The sequence below is a fragment of the Sinocyclocheilus rhinocerous genome, unplaced genomic scaffold (genome assembly GCF_001515625.1).
Source record: "Sinocyclocheilus rhinocerous isolate Xijiao unplaced genomic scaffold, SAMN03320098_v1.1 scaffold603, whole genome shotgun sequence".
Taxonomy (NCBI): domain Eukaryota; kingdom Metazoa; phylum Chordata; class Actinopteri; order Cypriniformes; family Cyprinidae; genus Sinocyclocheilus; species Sinocyclocheilus rhinocerous.
The window spans coordinates 3321254-3336565 of NW_015656630.1; the positions used below are offsets into that span (position 1 = coordinate 3321254).

A 15312-nucleotide genomic window follows, 5' to 3' on the forward strand; every position below is an offset into this window, starting at 1 on the left:
CAAATATGGACTAACCCAGCTGTTGGGTTAAATTAATAAATTTAATTTTTAACCAAAAAGTTGGGTTAGTCCATATTTGACCCAACGATGGGTTGAATCAACCCAGCATTTTTTAGAGTGTGCATACTTTCAATAAATTACATAATTTATGTAATATATTAAACTAATAATATATTTTTTTAATATTATATATGATTGATTTATTAATAAATAATTATTATAATATTATTACATTTAAATTAAATAACAAACTTATATTTTTAAATAAATGATATATACAGTGTGTGTGTATATATATATATATAGAGAGAGAGAGAGAGAGAGAGAGAGAGAAATGCACACACACACACACACGCACGTTTCTTATGTTATGGAATGCACCTGCTCTTATTTGTATTTATCCATCTTCTATTTCATCTCAGCCTTCATTTCTATGAATTCAGGGCAGTTAATCCTTCTGAGTCAATGTTGTTGCTCAAACAGCAGCATAAACCGCTGGGTTAAAACAACAGTTCCCCAAAATATACAGACGTACTCTGTAGAACAGCATGTTTGCTAAGGCACCTGGCAGCCGCACAGCTCTTGCAAAACTTGACGATAATGCAACCCAACATCCCAGCATCAGAAAAAGCACAAAAAAAAACTGCTCCTCACAAGACCAGAATATTTTTTCTTTTCTTTTTTGTCAGCGTATATGTGTGTTTATTTGCCAGAAGCCCTAAGGTCAATGATGTTGTAGCAAATTAGAGGTGAGTGACAGCTGGCTAGCATGGCTGACAGATTTGAGGAATTCGGGCAGTCTGTGAGGACGGCCCTGCCTGAATGTTAAACACTTTTTCCACAAAGCTCAAAGGAACAGTTCTACCTATTAGCAATTCAAACGCACACGCATTCTTTTTCCTCTTGCTACTTACGGAAATCTGGAATCGGCAAGTTGTTTTAGGCAGCGCTAATGTCATTTACGTCGACATATTGCAGGCAGATTGGATTAATTAGAAGATGGAAGTACATAACTAGACAATACGATTCTCTTTTAACCAAAACTCGCATACAAATACATATAAAAAGTGCGACTACATGAGCATGTGTCTGTGTGGTTACAAGAGGCCTGTGGTCGGCACACTAAAACAAATTCATTCCCACTATACAGAAAGGAGGTAGAGAATGTCCATTTACGTAGCCTACTTGCAGTTCAGTGGCTGCGGTCATGTGCTCTCGCCAGCGCACAGAGAGAGGAGACCTGTGGTTTTAACCCCGCCAGGGGTTAAATGCGGCGTATGTAAGGGCATGGGGAAGCTGAAAAGAGGGTTTGTGAAAATGCCTAAAACACGCAAAGTATTTTGGAAGGCGTTTTGGGGCGCAATCGCCAGCATGATGACATCCATCACAGCTGAGTTTCAAAAGAAAAAACGGGTGCGATCCAAACAGCGTGTGTTTCTGTTACCTACAGCGACCTTCTTCCCTTCTCTGTCATTCCACGATCCTCCTTTCCCCCCATTATTCAGCTACTGGCTTCCTTTTTCCATCGCTCTAGCCCTTTCTTTTCACACTTCACTCCCTTTTATACCTTCGTCTCCCTCCGCCGACTTCGGTTTGCCGCCGCTTCCCCTTCCTCCCCGGCCTGCTAATCTATTCCAGAAGAAAGGCTACCATGGAGAACGCATAACAAGTGCTCATACTTCAGCACGGGCCAAGAGAGAAATAACACAGAGAAGGAAAAATGGGAGTGGGGTACAGACAGGCAGAAAAAGGAGAGAAAGTGTTTATTCAAACTCAAAGCTGACTCCTTTGTTGTGGTAGGGACCTGTCTTATATTAGAAGTCTGAACTCCCTTCAAAGTCTAGAAAGATGGAAGATGGGCCAAAAGGAAGAGAAAGAACAAGACAGAGGGAGACAAACAGAAGACGGAGAAACTCCTATTTTGTCTGAAACTGGTAGAATTGGACATGAGAAATGAGCGGAGGATAAAGAGAGAGAGAGAGAGAGAGCTTGAAAGGGGGGAGAGCAACTCCATTGAGAGAATAGATGAACTATGCTCGGTTCTGGACTGTGAACACATTCAAACCATTCAGTCAAAGCTTTGACGGAGCCTTTGATTTCAAATATTGATATTCATAAGCGCTTTGGTATATGATAAATCATGTGCTCAGTCTACAGCAGTTGTGGCATAATGTTGATTTCCACAAGAATTCATTTCCACTCTCTAAAGGCCTGTTCACACCAAGAATGATAACTATAAAGATAGCTATAGCGTCAACACAAACGCACAATAACATTCTGCTTATTCTAAGCGCATTCTGCAGTTATGTCACCTGCCACTTCAAATGCTTGAGCTCTTTACAGCAGGATGGATTCCGATTGGCTGTCAATGTTTTAATCGTTTATCAGCTGGAAGAAAATTGTTGTGAAACTGATTCCAATGAGATTGTTACTCTGTGACATTATGGCAGTAGCCATTGACTGCCATAGTATTTTCTTCCTTACTATGGAAGTCAATGGCTACCGTCAACTGTTTGGCAAGTTTGGTAGCAATTTTGTATAAATTCATATGATGTGATTCATATAGAACCAAACTAATTTAATGAAGAAAAAACCATAAGCATGAAGGTCCACTCTTAAGTGTCCCATTTCTGCTTTTAAATCCAAAAATTGTCCCATTTACTTCCATTGTAATTATCTCACAATGGAAGTAAATATGTTCAATATATGAAGGATTTAAAACACTGTAACCTTGATTTTTTGTATTTTTTAAGAAAACAACGGTGTTAAAATCTTTTGTTTTGGTAATCAACATAAATGTTCCTTCAAGAAATCTAAAACAGAATATTGAAATTCACAGAGTTCTGAGAGAATGCACATTTGATACCTTTCACATGAAGTTCTCTGGACTTAATCTAAAAATTCAATCTGGGTGGAGGGCCTGAAGTCCAGACACTGAAAGACAAAGAGCAGAGAAATGCTGGTACAAAAGGTTATACAATCACAACGGTGAGTGTGATCCAGTCAACCAGGCTTCCTAACTCAATCTAATATAGCTGTTCGCACAACCGGGTGTGTATACGCTGAATATCAGATCATTATGACCTGCTAATTGCTCAATGCTCTCCAGTGGAGCTGAAATATCAAACCATTACACTAATCAAAAATGTTTGTTGTCTCTGGAAATTACGGGATTTTTAAGGTGAGAGGAAATGAGTTATAGTATTTTGGAAATGTGACACGGCTCATTTAGGATGTTCAAAACCGCCAAGCGAGCCGTGACCTGTCTAGCTACCCGCTAATTTACATCTCTCTCCTTCACTCGCACACATCTATTGCTCCTCCTGGATGGGGCACAGGGGTGCTGGGGCGAGAAAAGGGGGGTGGAGGAGCATGCAGTGCTGGCGCTTGTTGGCTGACCCGGGTGTCTGCGGTTATATCGTGGTCAGAGGAGGAGGGAAAACGGGCGGTGTTTCTGAAATCCCTGTGAAATGTTCATTTTGGAACGACTTGTTGCTTACATACTTCTCTCACACCCTCTCTTCTATTTTGAAGTGTTTAAATATGGCCTAATATTGCTCAGTACCCCTTTTAGGTTTAACAGAAATTAAATTTTTAAGGGATGCAGTAAGTAAGTGTTTGTTTAGGTTTAGCTGGTACTTATTTGCCAAGATAGTGTCAGTGGTTTTACACTTTATACTGACACCTGTTGGTGTGGATGCACTGTTGCTTGTTTGTTTATCTTTATCATGTTACTACTGTTCATTTGTTTTTCTCTACCTTACACTACACATATCTGTATAATGAATATTCTAGATTTAATCACGACATATTTTTATGGTGGTAGGTAGCTATTTGTGGGTTCTTTGTTTTATCACTCCATTAGAGGCTGCTGGTTATAGAGAATTTGTGTGTGTGTGTGTGAGTGTATATGTTTGGTTTTTCCTGTTTTGTTTAAGTGTATTTTTATGTAAAACGCCTAAAAAATGCATTAATTAAGCAAGTTATTATTAACTCGGCCAGCTGAATGACACTGCGATGTAATGTCAACATGGCGGCCACCATGAGGGGGCGCCCCGCTCCATGTAGATTAAAACCGCTTTTTTTCTCTGCAAAACTGACAGGACTTGAATCTTATAGCACGTAGTGTTTCTCAAAACACTGTTTAAAGGTTTACTTCGCAAAATAATGACTGAATGCCCCTTTAAGCTGGACGTCTATACTTTCCCGAACGCTACGTTTAATAAAAGGTCACACGGTTTATGTAAGCAGTTTCAAAGTGCTGAAAGTTTTGAATTCGGTTATTGCTGGACGGTCAAAGCGCTTCTCTTCCATCGCCCCACCTTGGTGATGATAAGTGAGCTAGAAACATCGTCCCATCATCATCCCTGCCCCTGCGCGCACCCCGCCCATCTCCGTTCCACTTCAGCTGCGCTTCCTTCTCATTCAGCAAACGCACTGTCCTGTGGCGAGAGAGGGGTCCTTTCCACCCCACAGCCAAACAAAAGAAGCCTGGAAAAGGAGCAAATCTAGCAAAAACTTCTTAAAGGGCAGGAGGACCCCTGAATTCTGCGTTTTTGTGGTAAGACAGCAGCGTTCTTGAGGATATTGCAGGAAGGAACACTGGGAAGCTTTTTAATATCCATCTATTGTCAGTGTGTCATGTGGAGTGTGGGGTCACACAGGAGGATGACCTGTTTTTCACCTGTCGTTCTCCAGCATACAGCTGAACAGGTTTGCTTGCGAGAAGACTCTCTCTGAACAATCCTCCAACACACGCTCAGATGCTCACCTGGGTCTGTGTCCGGTTTTGGCTCCAGTAAAACCATCGCCTCAAAGATCTCACTGTCCGGGGTGATAGAAGCGCTGGAGCGATGCAGTCCATGCTGTCCTCTGCTGTCGTGCTGTAAGTTTCACGTGTAATTATTCGGTTTGAGTTGAAGGCTGCATTGTAGCGAGTCTCCATCTACTGATGGGTCCACCGTTTTCTCCAGCCTGAGCATTTGTTGTGTTTCCCATCTCTGGGTCAGACGATAGCCTCAGCAGATGCTGTGTTCTCAAAATAACACTTCCCACCCAGTGTCTCCTCAGATAACAGCAGCATACACACTGATGATGAGACTTTCTAGGTCTGAATCCTGCTTTAGACTGTAGGGTAGAAGTCCTGTGTTGGTCAATACAAATAAGGATGTCATAAATTAAATTGAAACACAAATAAATTGAAATAAAACAAATTAAAACTACCAAGAATATTTACATTTTAAAAAACGTATATATTATATTACCGTATTGGCCCGAATATAAGACGACCCTGATTATAAGACGACCCCCCTTTTTCCAGATGTACCTTTTGGAAAAAGGCTTTTTAAAAACCAAATCTTGTTTTTTCTCAGTAAAACACATTTTGTCTTCAATTATTTTCATATTGCATATTTTTCCTATTTTAATTTTTGTTTTGAAAGTATGGTAAAAACTGGTAAAATGTACTAACAATCACATTTAAAAAATATACACTTTTTAATATACCATTTAAAAAATACAATAAAAAACAGGTAGCCCATCTGAATTAGGACATTTAGGCCATCCATTAATAGTAGCCCACCAAAATCTTATTAACAGTAGAAGTTAAATCTTACTGTAGTCTTCAAATCTGGGTACTGTCTTACATTTTAAAATCACAAAGGGAGTTTGGTCCCAGCAGGCTAACCTGACAGGCACGACTCATGCAGCTGTAAGGTTTTCTGCTTCTTTTGTTTTTACTCGCGATCTTTACAACACGCATTACATTACGTATTTCATGGCACACTCATTTTATGCGTATTTGGCGCCACCTAGTGTTGTGGGTGTATTATTGACATGTCAAAGTCTAGACCCTGAATATAAGACAACCGCGTTTTTTCAGATGTATTTCCAAGAAAAAAACATCGTCTTATATTCGGGACAATACGGTACATCATATTATATTATATATATGTTTTAACTAATACTCCTGGCACACAATCATGGGGGCCTAAAGGGGTCCCCTCTTTATGGTTTTATGGTCTTTATGGTTTATGGTTTTCTTGACACATGACAACAAAATGGCTTCCTTCATGTTAGTTACACCACAGTGACTTCAATTAAGTGGCCGGATGTTTTTCAGTATTAAAAAAAAAACTATTTAAAATAAAAATCCTTCACTTCTTATTTGTATTTATGTATATTTTTTAATAGCATAACATTATACCACTACTTATGGCAAAATTTATTTCTTAAATAAATTCAGATTTATATATATATATATATTTTTTTTTTCCTTTTTATGATCTTCAGACTGTTACCTTGCCTTTTTTTTTTTTTTTTACATTTTTACTGTCAACTTAGAAATTGACAGCATGCTCAGGTGTATTCTATGCCATTGTGTATATGATTATCTTTTTAAACATGTATTTATTTTAATGCACTTTATCCACACAGAAAATGAGCATCATTCACCCATATATCAAAATCAGTAGTAATATTTTGTTTAACAAGAAGTGTCATAAAATAGAAGAGACTGTAGTTGGTTGGATCAGGGTTCATTCATGGGTCATAATCAGGTGGTCACAAAATTGTCACTTTTGAGTATTTGCCTTCCTGACCCATAGTAATAGATTAAAACCTGTCGAGGCGAGGACAACTTTTTAATTTGTTATGCTAAAACAAAAAGTACTTAACCCCAGCAGCAAAAAAAAATTTGTATATATATATATATATACATACATATGAATGCTGGTTAATAAAAATGGGAAGCGATTACATTTTGGTAGATTTGGAAGCCTGTGATACATTATGATGGCTGGCTGACATCATTTAGGAAAAGAGAGTGAGTGAGGCTGGTTGGCATACGTATAAAGTATTATTAACAGTCCATAGCAGATTTGAACATTGATCTTTAAATACATGCAGACACTCACATGTGGTGTTAGTTTGGGTTAAAATAAACATCTTTTCTTCATGGTGCATCCTTCTTATAACTGTAGTCTTTTAACACTGTGCCAGCCAACCCTAAAATAACATCAGAAATTTAAAAAAGAAAAAAAATATTGTGTAATACTGAATCCCTTTTTATCTAAGGACTTACGCTTTCATTTGCACCTAATTGGCTTATCTTAACATTTGATGCACCAGAGATATTCAACAAAAATTAAAAGTGTGCCATCCAACCTCAGTCTCCCCTGCACAAGTTTAAAAAAGCCACTAGAGCAAATGCAAATGTCAGACAATCACATGTGTCTTTTCTATTTCTCTTTGGCCAGATGCTTCCAGGTCGTACCGAGACTTGTCATAGCACTTGCATATTATTGCTCTTTTGTTGGTTTTGATTGCTTCTATTGTCATCATTTGTAAGTCGCTTTGGATAAAAGTGTCTGCTAAATGAATAAATGTAAATGTAAATATTATTTCAATATTATTTATATTGGTTATTTTGTAAATAATTTATAAGAAATACACCACTTAATATACACAATAATTAATTAGGAATTTCATATATTTTAATTAGTTGTATTAGTTATATATGCATGTGTTTGTGTAAAATTATAATTAAATGTTTAAATATAAAATTATATATATATATATATACACATTTATAAATACAATTGTTCATGTTACTACTTTTACTACTTATGCTAATTGAATAAATGTAAATGTATTTAAATACATTTATAAATAAATATATAGTAAATATTTAAAAAAGAGATCTAATTACCTAATTATCTAAAACCACTACCACACTTCTGTACTAAAACCTGAAGTTAAAAATCATCCGCCAACTATGGTTGTCTTGCTAAACTGTAATTTCTATGACAGTGCATCTAATGCATTTGAGTGTCAATTATGTTCATTTATATTCCTGTATGTTTGTATTTTTGTGTTTCTTCACAAGCCCAGCTCGTGGTGGAGGCCGACACCTTTGGGAGTCAAGTGAAAATAAGAGGAAAAGAGACAAACTACTACTTGTGCATGAACCGTAAGGGGAAGCTTATGGGGAAGGTGAGTTGCTGAGAAATGACTGTACTTGATATTGTAGGGTTAACATGCTTTAAATCATTCACGCCCTGATGAGGCTTTCACACACTGATTTGAAACAACCTGAAGTCTCAGTGTGAAAACCTCATAAAACGCACATTTTGTTGGACTCTTGGTGAAAAAAGCAGGCAAAAATTAGCTTGTTTCACAATAATTCATTTAATAATTCAAATTTCAGTAAGCTTCTTTTTGCAAAATGAAATTCTCAGAATAGATTATGAGCCAAATATAGTGATACATCTGGAGTTAATTACACTAACCAGCCACTTTATTGCTTGTTTCACAATAATTCCAGTGAGATCAAAATTTCAGTAAGCTTCTTTTTGCAAAATGAAATTCTCAGAATAGATTATGGGCCAAATATAGTGATACATCTGGAGTTAATTACACTAACCAGCCACTTTATTACGTACACCTTGCTAGTACCGTGTAGTACCAAGACATGATTTGATTTGAGCTTTGAGACATGGCCACTTCCAGCAGGCAAACGCGCCATCACAAGATGGTATGGATGGACATGGGCAGCAACATTACCCAGGTTGGTACTAAGGGGCCCAAATTGTCGCTGAAAAATACCTCACACCATTACACCACCAACCTGAAAGTTGATACAAAGCCGGATGGAGCCATGCTTTCATGTCGTTCACGCCAAATTCTGACCCTACCATTTGAATAATGCAGCAGAAAGACTCATTAGACCAGGCAACCTTTTTCCAATCTTCTGTTGTCCAATTTTGGTGAGCCTGTGCAACTTGTATCCTCAGTTTCCTGTTTTTAGCTGACAGAAGTGGCACCCAGTGTGGTCTTCCTCTGCTGTAGCCCATCTGCTTCAAGGTTCAATGTGCTGTGTTTTCAGAGATGCTCTTCTGCATAGCTTGGTTGTAATGAGTTTTTATTTGAGATACTGTTGACTTTCTATCATCTTGAACCAGTCTGGCCATCCTCCTGGCTTTAAGGTATTTTCACCCACAGAGCTGCCACTCATTGGATATTTTCTCATTTTTAGACTATTCTCTGTGTATGAAAATCCCAGTAGATCAAGTTTCTGAAATGCTCAGACCAGCTGTCTGATACCAACAACCACCTCACATTTAAAGTCACTTAAATAACCTTTCTTCCTTGTTCTGATGGTCGGTTTGAACTTCATGCACATTGTCTTGACCATGTCTGAGTTGCTGCCATGTGATCGGCTGATTAGCTGCATTAATGAGCAGGTGTACCTAATAAAGTGGCAGGTGAGTGTATAATAAACATGCCTCTTTTTAATGAAAATATGTATATTTTTCCATTACAGAAAGACAGCAGCATAAACGGAGGCTGCATTTTCATTGAGATAATGCTTGAGAATAACTACACCGCTTGGATGTCAGTGCACTATGTGGGCTGGTACATTGGCTTCACCAAAAGGGGCCGACCACGCAGAGGTCCGAACACGTTACCCAACCAGCGAGACGTGCATTTCATGAAACGCTTCCCTCCAGGAGAGCAGCCCGACCTGCAGTCCTGCAGCTTTACCACGGTCAGCAAGAGGAGCAAAAGAGTCCAGCAGACCTCCACTGCTCCTCCACCTCTCCAGTAATACTACGAACACTGACTGTTGCGCAAAGATCACATCTTACAGAGGATCTAGAGACGCTCTTCCGTACAACGCAAGTAGGTTAGGCTTTAGGACCGACCGCTCAGTAGAAGTCACAGTTAGAGGACAGACAAGGTTGCTTAAACATTGTGTAATCATGCAAATATAACCAAAGACTCCTGGGCAAGTGTCCAGTCACTAAACCCTGACAAGGGGACCAAGCACTTCAGAGGCCAAAGAATTCCCCTCTAATGTCTAGTGCCACTATAAAAGAGCAGAGTTGTATGGCTGGAAAACTGGCAAGTGCGTGGTATAATATGCATTAGTTGAGACTTTGCGACTTGGATGCTTATGACCAAAAGGGCAATTAAAGGACCTACTTTGTGAACTCATCAAATTCAACTTTGGGCCTATAAGAGCCATGAGATTGTAAACCAGAACCAAAGTCATTCAGAATGTATTTGTCAAGAAAATCTTATTAGACATCCTGATGAACATGTAGTTTTGGTTTTGCCTCCGATATTTCACATTTCACCAGGACTCTTTCATATTCTTTCAATGAAAAAGTGTAATTTAAATGGAGTGATATACACTACCGTTCATATGTTTGGGGTTGGTAAGATTTTTAAATGTTTTTGAAAGAAGCTCCTATACTCCCCAAAAAACGCATTTGATCAAAAATACGGAAAAAAACAGTAATATTGTGAAACAATTAAAATTTACAGTAACTTTTCTATTTTAATATATTTTAAAATGTACTATATTCCTGTGATGGCAAAGCTGACTTTCCAGCCATTCCTCCGGTCTCCAGTGTCACATGATCTTTGAGAAATCATTCTAATATTCTGATTTCCTGCTCAAGAAATTTCTTGATTTGAATGTTGAAAACAGTTGTGCTGCTTCATATTTTGTCGAAATCGAAAGCCCAAAAGTACAGTATAACAGTCTTTAATATCACAATTGGTCAATTTAACGAATCTTTGCTGAATAAAACCTTAATTACCCTAAACATTCGAACGGTAGTGTAAATATAATTTGGCAGCACAGAATGTCAAATTAAATATTCTGACCACTAAGATGGTAAAATCCCCATAATCCACAAAATAAAGTATGAAAAAGGGCATATAAAAGAAAGTAAGCAACCACTAATCTGCACTGATGTTCATGGCGGTTTAAAACAATATATCCATTACTGGCCACAACAAGAGTTGATATTCACTCTAGAGAGTTAAATTTATCAGAGTTATTTGAACTGACCCCGGAGCCTCCAGCCCTGCAAGTGTTGTAATGCTAAATGTTGCGGTTACTATTGCAAACTACTCTGTCCCAAAACCACTTGGGGCTGGTGAAATCTTGAGAGATGAAATATTTTGATACTATTCATGTTATTAAAATATTTATTTTGTGGATGCATTGATCAATGGGTTTCATCTTTTGACACCTTTACCCTGAACATTGGTGTATTTTGGGGTCCAATCTCTCAGTTTTATTGCCACCTGGTGGACCCAGAGGGTATAAAACTACAGCCCTAAAAGGCTGCAAAACATGTACAACCAGAATGTACAACCAGAATGCAAACCATGTAAAACAGACTAGAACTAGTTTAACTATTATAGGAGTTCCAAACAATAAGAAAGCTAAACTGTAGAAAACCAAGATTTAAACACACAAGAACTCTTTTGGGGGGTTTTCTGTATTCTAGTCATCTACTACATTCCGGATCAGCCATATTGGGCAGTAGTAGTCTCTCTTTCTCTCTCTCCCATCTGCAGACTGACTTTGATCCTCCCTCTTTATAATGTCTCCATCTCTCTCACATTACTTATGTCTCACAATCTGACAGTAGCCTGCCATCATTCATTCTAATGCCTTATTTCAATGGAATTCCATTCAAAATTTCGCACAGAACGGAACTCTGTGATTCTTGAGATTTCAGACTAAAATATTGCTCTGCATTCAAACATTTTTTGAATTGCTACAGCACTGAACTGGGCTCGTATTGTGGCTGCTGCCATGGTGGCGTTCATAAGGAAAGCTTAAATCAAATAAAACGAAAATGACAGTACTGCCAATTTCCACATATTCGGAGCAGGAGGTAAACTTGAATATTTGAACAGGGGCCCTGTGATTTTTGGAGGTCTTGGCAGGCGCGGCAGCAGGTTAATGAAATCTGGGCCTGTCGGAAAGCCTTTATCTCAAAAGGGCGAATCATGCGTACACACACACACACTCCAGCCATTCCTCCGGTCTCCAGTGTCACATGATCTTTGAGAAATCATTCTAATATTCTGATTTCCTGCTCAAGAAATTTCTTGATTTGAATGTTGAAAACAGTTGTGCTGCTTCATATTTTGTCGAAATCGAAAGCCCAAAAGTACAGTATAACAGTCTTTAATATCACAATTGGTCAATTTAACGAATCTTTGCTGAATAAAACCTTAATTACCCTAAACATTCGAACGGTAGTGTAAATATAATTTGGCAGCACAGAATGTCAAATTAAATATTCTGACCACTAAGATGGTAAAATCCCCATAATCCACAAAATAAAGTATGAAAAAGGGCATATAAAAGAAAGTAAGCAACCACTAATCTGCACTGATGTTCATGGCGGTTTAAAACAATATATCCATTACTGGCCACAACAAGAGTTTAATCCACAAAAGAAAGTATGAAAAAGGGCATATAAAAGAAAGTAAGCAAACACTAATCTGCACTGATGTTCATGGCGGTTTAAAACAATATATCCATTACTGGCCACAACAAGAGTTGATATTCACTCTAGAGAGTTAAATTTATCAGAGTTATTTGAACTGACCCCGGAGCCTCCAGCCCTGCAAGTGTTGTAATGCTAAATGTTGCGGTTACTATTGCAAACTACTCTGTCCCAAAACCACTTGGGGCTGGTGAAATCTTGAGAGATGAAATATTTTGATACTATTCATGTTATTAAAATATTTATTTTGTGGATGCATTGATCAATGGGTTTCATCTTTTGACACCTTTACCCTGAACATTGGTGTATTTTGGGGTCCAATCTCTCAGTTTTATTGCCACCTGGTGGACCCAGAGGGTATAAAACTACAGCCCTAAAAGGCTGCAAAACATGTACAACCAGAATGTACAACCAGAATGCAAACCATGTAAAACAGACTAGAACTAGTTTAACTATTATAGGAGTTACAAACAATAAGAAAGCTAAACTGTAGAAAACCAAGATTTAAACACACAAGAACTCTTTTGGGGGGTTTTCTGTATTCTAGTCATCTACTACATTCCGGATCAGCCATATTGGGCAGTAGTAGTCTCTCTTTCTCTCTCTCCCATCTGCAGACTGACTTTGATCCTCCCTCTTTATAATGTCTCCATCTCTCTCATATCCACCCTTATGTCTCACAATCTGACAGCAGCCTGCCATAATTCAGTCTAATGCCTTATTTCAATGGAATTCCATTCAAAATTTCGCACAGAACGGAACTCTGTGATTCTTGAGACGTCAGACTAAAATATTGCTCTGCATTCAAACATTTTTTGAATTGCTACAGCGCTGAAATGATTTACCCAAACTGGGCTTGTATGGTGGCTGTTGCCATGGTGGCGTTCATAAGGAAAGCTTAAATCAAATAAAACGAAAATGACAGTACTGCCAATTTCCACATATTCGGAGTAGGAGGTAAACTTGAATATTTGAACAGGGGCCCTGTGATTTTTGGAGGTCTTGGCAGGCGCGGCAGCAGGTTAATGAAATCTGGGCCTGTCGGAAAGCCTTTATCTCAAAAGGGCGAATCATGCGTACAAACACACACGAAAAACACAAGGCGATTATGCAAGCTTCTTAACACTCCTTCACAGTCAAGTACTTTATTCTTATTAATAACGCTTTTTTTCTTTAAAAAATCTTTTCAATATACAACACCATTTTAGACGAGACAATTCTGTTTACAACTAAATTCAGATCAGTTATGGGTCATTCAGAACCTAGACGAGCAGACAGTGAAAAGGGGAACGAGACGGACAGCGCTAAAAATGAGAAATGGAGGTACATATCAGGAGAACTACAATTATTCATACGATTTCACAAGAAAATAAAATATGAAGTCAATTCCCCAACTTAAAAAAAAAAAAGGAAAAGCATAAAAAAAACAAAAACGTAAGACAGAAACCGAGGGGTTGACCAGCACACGTTACACGTCCCATCGCTCGCTCATTCATGCAGAACAGTCCCGAGGGAAGGAAGGCACTCAGACCTGGCCTTCTCCCTTTAGTTTTTCATCTTTTACTTTTTGAATCCATAAAAATAAAACAAACAAAAGATAGATACAGAGTTCATGTGCCCAGGGGGCGGAGCCGGGGCAGCCGTCACTGTACGCGGTGGCGGGGGTGAGAGGGGGGCTCCACACCCACCCTTACGTTCTCTGCTTAATGGCATCGCTCTCTCCATCTTTTCTCCACCTCCTCCTCCGCAGAGAGGGAGAAAGAAAACTAACGCGGTTTGTGTCGTGGGGCGGCCCTCAAAACGACTGAAGAGGGGGAGAAATAAAACAGACGGATGGAGAGAGGAGGGTGAAGGGGAGGGGGGTGGTGGTGGTGGCGTTCCTCGACCTTTGATCCTGGCACACTTCCACAGAGACTGGGTCACCCGAACAGTCCCCACACACACTCGCACACACTCCGCATGCCACCAGGGCTTCCCTGTCGAGAGATCACACACATGCAAGTTAGAGTTCGTATTTTGATGTGTGTGTGAACAGAGTTAAAACGTGTGCTACCTGCTATCTGGATATATAGGTATACGTGCGGGACGGCGATCGTCCTTCCGTCTGCCCATTGGTCGACACGTTGAGGAAGTCCCAGATAAGGATAGTGTCATCGTGGGAACTGCTGATGATCTGGAACTCGTCAAACTGCAGCCGGAACACTCGGCCAGAATGTTCCTACACGCAGACAGACTATATTAAAACAATTCATCCACGACAACACTGCTGCGAATCAAAATCAGTCACAGACTGGGAATGACGTGACGCAAGACTATGGTGCTATAAATGTGTGACAATGCAGAGGGCTGAGGGCAACTACACATGACCGAGATGAGTGACAGACCAGAGACTCTTAGGAGTGAATAACACAGAGCAGTTAACTTTAGTCACAGAGCCATTAATCAGCTGATGTGTGGGCATTTGAGATTATTGCTGCAGTGTGTTGTCTTGTACACATTTATAGATTTGTCCTTAAGACGAGGAGATGGAAACTCACCACTAGTGTACGTAGACACAGAGTGCTGGCTGGGGCTCGTGGATCGAGAGCAGCTTGTAGGTCCCATACTTTAATTTTACTGCATACACACACAAACATATTAAAACATTAGAAAATGCACAAAAAATATGACCATCATAAATCTATGGTACATCGGTTAAAATGCCCTCTCTCATTCTTATGTTGTAAAGCAGCTTTAGAGGCGATTTCACACATAATCTACAGATAATCTGTGATTCAATTGTGGGCTTTGTGGGATTAAAAGTGACTGCTCCCTCAGCTGTGTGGGTATTGTGCACTGCTCATGTATCAGATTAATGACCGGAGCACAGGGAGCAGACAAATCCAACTCCGCAATTAAAGATGTGAGAATAAAGAGATTATTCGCATCATGGCCAGGAATAAACCAGCCATAATAGATCCAGATTAAAAAAAAAAAAAAAAAAAAAAAAAAA

At 39.0% G+C, this 15312-nt stretch overlaps 2 protein-coding genes across 2 annotated transcripts in view; one reads left to right on the forward strand and one right to left on the reverse strand.

Annotated features, from left to right (window-relative positions):
• Positions 1 to 10223, forward strand: part of LOC107720571 (fibroblast growth factor 18-like) — a 19288-nt gene extending 9065 nt beyond the window's left edge. Inside the window, exons 3-4 of the mRNA XM_016528295.1 lie at positions 7886 to 7992; positions 9323 to 10223. Of these exons, the coding sequence (XP_016383781.1) occupies positions 7886 to 7992; positions 9323 to 9607 (392 nt within the window). The 3' untranslated portion in view covers positions 9608 to 10223. The remainder of the gene's footprint in view (positions 1 to 7885; positions 7993 to 9322) is intronic.
• Positions 10224 to 13431: 3208 nt separating this feature from the next.
• fbxw11b (F-box and WD repeat domain containing 11b) overlaps positions 13432 to 15312 on the reverse strand; it is a 15462-nt gene continuing 13581 nt past the window's right edge. The window contains exons 12-13 of the mRNA XM_016528514.1: positions 14374 to 14538; positions 13432 to 14296 (exon numbers count right to left, since the gene is read on the reverse strand). Coding sequence (XP_016384000.1) covers positions 14377 to 14538 — 162 coding nt within the window. The 3' untranslated portion in view covers positions 13432 to 14296; positions 14374 to 14376. The remainder of the gene's footprint in view (positions 14297 to 14373; positions 14539 to 15312) is intronic.